The 7,257-nt window shown below is 35.6% G+C and overlaps 1 protein-coding gene across 1 annotated transcript; it reads left to right on the forward strand.

The window, feature by feature from the left end:
- Positions 1-1,417: 1,417 nt before the first annotated feature.
- LOC132302995 (UDP-glycosyltransferase 74B1-like) lies at positions 1,418-3,314 on the forward strand. Its single transcript, XM_059800007.1, has 2 exons — positions 1,418-2,065; positions 2,223-3,314. Exons 1-2 carry the CDS (start codon positions 1,424-1,426, stop codon positions 2,982-2,984), a joined length of 1,404 nt encoding a protein of 467 aa, XP_059655990.1. The 5' UTR covers positions 1,418-1,423; the 3' UTR covers positions 2,985-3,314.
- The last annotated feature ends 3,943 nt before the right edge of the window (positions 3,315-7,257 follow it).

Below are 7,257 nucleotides of genomic sequence, written 5' to 3' on the forward strand. Positions count from 1 at the left end.
ATGTTGGGATTAGGGCATCATGAGCCATAAATGGACGTGGGCCCTGACCTAGGCACATTAGATACAACCTGGATGACCTAGGGCTATAAAGAGGTGGCTGATGAAAAAGGATGAAGAGGAAGAAATCGGGCTCTGTCAGACTCCAAACTTTGTTCTTCTCTACCATCATTTTCAGTTCTTAGATTGGGCCGATTTTCCCTCCCTCAATCCGTTCTTCGATCTATATTCCTCATATTGTTTTAGTGATATTCCCGGATACATTCTCTTCTTTAGTTTGACTCAAAAATCAAGTATGTACACCTTCCAAAAACAATATCTTCCTAAAATGATACATTATTTTTGTTCTTTGGAATTAAAAGATCAAAATTTGGGTTCTAACATAGCTATACAAATATAAATACATATACACACAAATATATATATACACAAACAAAAATTATGTTATTAAAATATCCATTCACCTCCACTTCCAAAGTAATCTTCATTCTCACTACAACAATCCTAAGTTGGACGAGAGAAGCGGACTCTTTTTTTTTTTTTTTTTTTTTAAGTACAAACTGGAAACATTTTATGATTCTAGCAATGGTTCTTTGTATCATTCACATATTCTCCACTTTGAAAAGATAGAGAGTAAACCAACCCCTCAAAACACTATTGCTGGATCTCAATTCATTTTTTTTTTTTGTAATGCCCAAGTACATATTCTGATATTTATACGGATAGTATATAGTGTACTAGAGGCTTTTGATTTATATAAGATCAAATGGTATACTATCGAATAATGGCACAATCAGATTCTGTACTATTGATCATATGCTGTTAATCTAATTAAAAATGGGTCAAACCAATTCTGATTTTATTTTTATTATATTTATATTTTATAAATCTGATGACATTTGTCATAATTTTATTGTACCACCTATCTAGTCAGTAAACATTCCTTACACATAGATGAATAGACAAATATTATCCATTTTTAATTGGCGCTATCATCTACAATAATTCTTTGAAAACAACCCCTCAATCTCTGGTTGTGCAAAGGAGATGCCGACCTTTAAATAAAAACACACGCGCACGCAAAAAGAAAATTGAAAAAAGTCAGTGCACGCTAACCTCAAACCTAGCTAGCTCACACAACAATGACTGCCCGACTATTCACGGGCACACAGACTCCAAAACTTTATTATGACTTTCATTATGCCTACCGTGTTTCTCGCCACAAATTGTGGAATTTATATGTCGGCGCTGAAGACTTTGTATGACATCATAGACATGACGTCGTAGACAAGACATCAACAGAAAGTTAGTACGTACAGCAAATTTGTAATCCTCTCCTTCTTACTTAACCATCTTGGTTACTCTAACTGGTCTATAAATAAGGATCTCGCAGACCAAATATATCAAAAAACAACAATCAGTAAAAATGGGGGAGAAACAATATGAAGGCCATGTAGTAGTGCTCCCTTATCCAGGCCAAGGCCACATAAATCCTCTCCTACAATTTGCAAAACGCTTAGCATCCAAAGGTGTCAAATCTACACTAGCCACAACCCATTACACTGTCAAGTCCATATCGGCACCGAACGTCGAGGTTGCGCCCATCTCTGATGGGTTCGACGAGGGTGGCTTTGCTCAGGCCGGAAATGAGGATGTGTACTTGAAGTCATTCAGAGCCAATGGCTCAAGAACTCTATCCGAACTCATTCAGAAGTACAAAAACTCTAGCTCTCCAATCAATTGTGTTGTGTATGATTCATTTTTTCCCTGGGCTCTAGATGTTGCTAGGCAACATGGCATATACGGGGCACCATTCTTCACTAACTCAGCCACAGTATGTGCCATATTTTGTCGCATACACAATGGCACACTTACTCTCCCGGTGAAGATGGAGGACACACCTCTGCTGCTACCTGGCCTGCCTCCACTCAACCTTCCTGACTTGCCCGGTTTTGTCAAGGCGCCTGAGAGCAACCCTGCTTACTTAGCAATGAATTTGAGTCAGTACTCCAACTTGGAAAAGGTTGATTGGATATTTAGCAACACCTTCCAGGAATTAGAAGGCGATGTAAGTACATGATCACAATTATCTCATTCAATTCTAAGTCCGACCCACAAAAATTTAGAGCCATATATGTTTGATTAGCTTCTGAACTTTGTGACATAAATTGTATTAATATATTATTCTTGATAGTTCTAATGTTTTGGTTTTTATGCTCATGAAGGCTGCAAAAGGTGCATCAGAGCTCTGGCCAGCAAAGCTGATTGGTCCAATGGTGCCATCAGCCTACTTAGATGGCCAAATTGAGGGGGACAAAGGATATGGAGCAAGCCTGTGGAAGCCACTAGGCGGTGAGTGCATCGAATGGCTAAAAACAAAGCCATTAGAATCAGTAGTCTACATTTCGTTTGGAAGCATGGTTTCATTGTCAGCAAAACAAATGGAAGAGATCGCGTGGGGCTTGAACGGAAGCAATTTCCATTTCCTGTGGGTGGTGAAAGAGACCGAGCACCATAAGTTGCCGGATGAGTTCATAAACTCAACAAAAGAAAAAGGTCTGATTGTGACATGGTGCAACCAACTAGAAATGTTGGCTCATAAATCCATTGGCTGCTTTGTGACGCATTGTGGTTGGAACTCAACACTTGAAGGGCTGAGCCTAGGCGTGCCGATGGTAGGAGTGCCACGATGGGCAGACCAAATGACTGATGCTAAGTTTATAGAGGAGATATGGGATGTGGGGGTCAGAGCTAAGGAAGATGAGAAGGGAATTGTGAGAAGAGAAGAGCTTGTGTGGTGTTTGAAGGAAGTTATGGAAGGGGAGAGAAGTGATGAGATTAGGAGGAATGCCAGTAAATGGAGAGAGTTGGCTAAGGAAGCAGTTAGTGAAGGAGGGAGTTCAGACAAGTGTATTAGTGAATTTGTGGAGCATTTGAAGGGTTCAAATAAGAAAGCAGAGGGAAGGTACCTAAATGGTCACACTTAGTTGTGGAAATACACAAATTTTTATACATTTAAGAATTTGTCCTTTGTGTGACAAGCAAGCAATCTTACTAGTAAAGGGACTTTTGATGACTTGGTTATGCCTTTTGGACTCACCAATGTCCTTGTTCTGGGGTTTTTATATCCTTTCTCTTTTATTTTTATTTCTTCTTTTTTTGTCTTCCTTTTTAATTTTATTTTAGTTGTAGGGTGGGGGCTGGGGAACTGTGTATTTTCGTTGTATGCTGTTTTGTATGAACTCTCAAGTCTCATTGTAGTGTGCATTTGTGTAACCGCAGATTGTTGACAAAATATAATAAAATATTATTTAGAATCTTTTTCTTTCCTATGCTATTTTTATGACAAAATATAAGGGTTTCAAGGAGCAATTGTTACATAATCCTGAACAATGTGGTCCAGCCCAATCAAGAACATGGATTTTGAAACCTCGTTTATAGTCTATGTTGTGAAAATTCCATCATATTTATAGAAATAATATAAAGACAATTTTCATACACAATGATTTTAAAATAATGAACAATAACACCAATGAAATATTAAAGAATAATTCTCCATTAAACTGAATAATACGTCATTTGAACAATATGAATATAACAATGAAAAAGAATTTAACAAAATAAATAATTATATCTATATAATATTAATATTAGCTCAATAATATAAATTAAGAAGTAAAACAATAATAATAAAATAGGTAAGAAAGTGTTAGGTTGATTGTTGAGGCATGTGTAAACATTGACCCAAAGCTGATAGTCCTTCCCTTAGTGTAGGTATTAGTGAAACTAGTGAGCTTCAGGATACAACTCAATCAGCTCGCAGCGACGTCTTCTCCATGTGGTCGACCACAATAAGACTAGGTCCAAGTCTAGTTGCTTTTAAACTCAAGAAGTAAATTACTTTCAAATACAGTATACACATATACATATATGAAAAAGTATAACAGAGAGACGAAAAACTATTCTTTTAGACTCTCACTCACACTAAATATATGTATCCATACTTCCCTTTTTAGAATGATAAACATGTAACATTTTTATAGTGTAAAAGAGTGTAACGGTTGTAGTAACATAAATAGAGAATTTAAATATAATTATTTCATTAATATAAATATAATAAACCATTCTATTAAATAGTATTTAATATAATGTAACTTAATATATAATTTAATATATTTATTAATTTTATTAAAATATTACTCAATAGTCCATACCCAAATACATACCCTTGAAAAGGACAAGCGACAGACAACTGTAGCTTTTTCTGTTGACCCTTTAAATTGGCAAGCTCAGTCAATTTAGAAATTGACTAGTGCTGGCGTGCCAGAACCAATGACTTGGTTCAAATAAAAAGATCTATTCTCTTTTACAGAAAGTTGTAGATCAAGCGACGAATGAGAGAAAGAACAGAAAACTCTTAGTTGGGTTCCTAATTGCCTTGAACAAAAACAGAACTTTAAAGGAAAAGCTAATTGCAACAAAATAGAATAAAATTGAAATGGAATTAAACTATAATAGAAGGCTATGATAATTGCTGAAATTGAATTAACGTGAAAGGAAGCTACAAGAAATAAGAATTCAATTCACGGAAAAGAATATAAATAATAAAGGAAACTAAACTAGAATTTAATTAACTAAGAAATTTGAATTAAACTAAAGAAATCAAGTTAAACTAAAAAACCATGATTGAAGAATAAAAATTGTATAAATACAAATGTTCGAGAGGTGTTGGACCCTTTACATGGGCTATCTCCAATAATATTTATAAGCCAAATAGAAAGAGTCCTAAAACAAAGAATAGGATAAAAACTATCTTACAAACACCTAAAGTTATCCAATAACTCATCTTGATAACCCAACAACTATCGCCATCCCTGCATATCAAATTGTTGCTACCCCAATGTTTACTCATTCCAACAGAACCACCTTATGTAATGCCCTGGATTTTTTTGATTTTTTTATTTATTTATTTTTCATACTTGTTTTACGTGCCAATCGGGCCTCGATAGTCGTTTAGGTTATTTTCTTGAGCTGAGAGTTTTAGAAATGCATATTAATTAATTTAAGTCAATTAGAGGTGACGGAGCCATTTTTAGAATTTTTCGAAAGTCAGGACGACTTTCGGATTCAGGAACTTCCCTATTTTTCTCATTTTAAGCGAGGGGCATTATGGGCATTTCACACACATATACATATGTATGTAAGTATACATTGAGGCAGATATTTTGGGGATGAGTTTGGTATTGCAATGAATGGAGAAAGGCAAATGAGTAACTTAGCTAAGAATTAGTAACCATCTTAAGCTTAACAAGTGGCACCACATGGACCATGTGTGCTATTGCAAGACAAGCAAACACCCCCATTTCCACTTCATTTCGGCCAAGTCTCTTATCTCTCTAACCTTTTTCCTTTTCTCTTTATATCTATGCACATATATGTCTACCATACTGCAAATTTTATTTTGAAAAGGTTAGAGTAGGATTTTGATAAAGAGCAAGACGGGAAATTGGAGAGCATGGCAAGGGCTTCATTTTGACACCAATTGTAATGACCCGAACGTGGAGGTCCAAATTGCTAACCGAGTCCCTACCCGTACTTGAAGGCACACAAGGGCAAAATGGTAATTTCAAGGCAAGTATTAAAGATATGTTGAGTATGATCAGTCAAATGGGTCATTCTAACCTCACATTAACCAAGTAAGTCAATTCCATAAGTTTCTAATGGCCAACAATTTTCAACATTTACCTACTATCGGTTTGAAGGATTCTCCAACAACTCTTTAGTTATAATTCTCAGTGTGGTTGAAATTTCAGGATAATATTAATATTATTGGAAAACTGACTTCGAGCCAGTCAGTTTAGGCTAAACAATGACCCAATTTGGGTTTGAAATGAGGGAGTTATAGCCATTCAAAGTTTGGATTAACAACCATTGGACAAGCAAGAATGCTTTATCAATCGAGCCTAACTCGATCGATCGAGTCCAAGCTCGATCGATCGAGTCTAAGCTCGTGCAGTGGAACCAAGAGCATGAAATTTAAGGTTCTTCTCAATTTTTCTAAGTATGGAAGGCATCAATCGATCGAGTGGAAGCTTGATTGATCGAGTGAACCTAAAAAATGGTCAATTTGGCCTCTTTGGAAGCTTTAGCTGGTTCCTATATTGAATTTATGATAATGGACACTTCCATACAACTCAAAACCTATTTCGAAACAACCACAAACATAGATACATTATCAAATTAATGACAAGTTTCATAATATACATAACCAAATGAATAACTTTACATTGACATTGCCACGGTTGTAAAATAATACAAGTTTATGCCTAAACTTTACAAATAGTTTCGACTACAAGGAGTGATGAAATTTAACATCCTAACTATGCCAAAGCGTATGAAGGTGCGTCAACCATTCCATCACTTCCAAGTCCTAAGAAATGTTTAAGATAAAGGATGAGCATCACCGCTCAGTAGAGGATGTCTAAATGGCATTTCCTTAAGTCAAGTAAGCAGAATAACAACCACGTAGGAGCATAGTAAAATGGAGAGGGATCATGCAAGGGACTTTAATCACCAATCAACCATCAAGCAGATAAACTAGATCCAAATATCTGATGAATGCCATGTATTATGCGTTTACACCACACACACATAATCGACTCATACGCATTCACACCAGAAGTGTACTAAGAAGTAGAACTTCGGGTACCTCCTTCTATCCTTATGGCCAATTAGTATCGCTGTTAAAGGGGTACCTCCCTAATACTGGTTTTAAGAGAACTTTTACTCCATAAACTCTGCAAAAACTCGTTTCCACCCATAACTACCCACACACCACTCTATCCGTACCAAAACCATGGCAATATCATAAAGATGCATCACAACAAATTTAGGACAACCATACATTCCACCATCAGCACAGAACTATAATTAGAACAATATGCATGCTTTTGCTTATAAATGAACAAGAAGTTCATATTGGTAACAAAACCACATAGCATTTATTATCAATTTAAAAAATAGTCTCATATAAGCAAGTTGTCATATAATAAGGATGCTAGACATAGTTTACCCCAAAATCACAAGCATTCACTTTAACTAGTCATATACTACAAGAGATAGAAAAACATAACACCTATAGTCTTTCATTTTAGCATTCCTATTAACATAATCATCATACTTTGCAACATTTAATGGAACTGATTCCAATTCGAACAACAATTAAACAAGTAATGATCATGATTGAAACCTTAAAACCTA

The sequence above is a fragment of the Cornus florida genome, unplaced genomic scaffold (assembly GCF_030987335.1).
Source record: "Cornus florida cultivar Cherokee Brave unplaced genomic scaffold, ASM3098733v1 CherokeeBrave_3.0.0_Hap2_Chr04, whole genome shotgun sequence".
NCBI lineage: Eukaryota > Viridiplantae > Streptophyta > Magnoliopsida > Cornales > Cornaceae > Cornus > Cornus florida.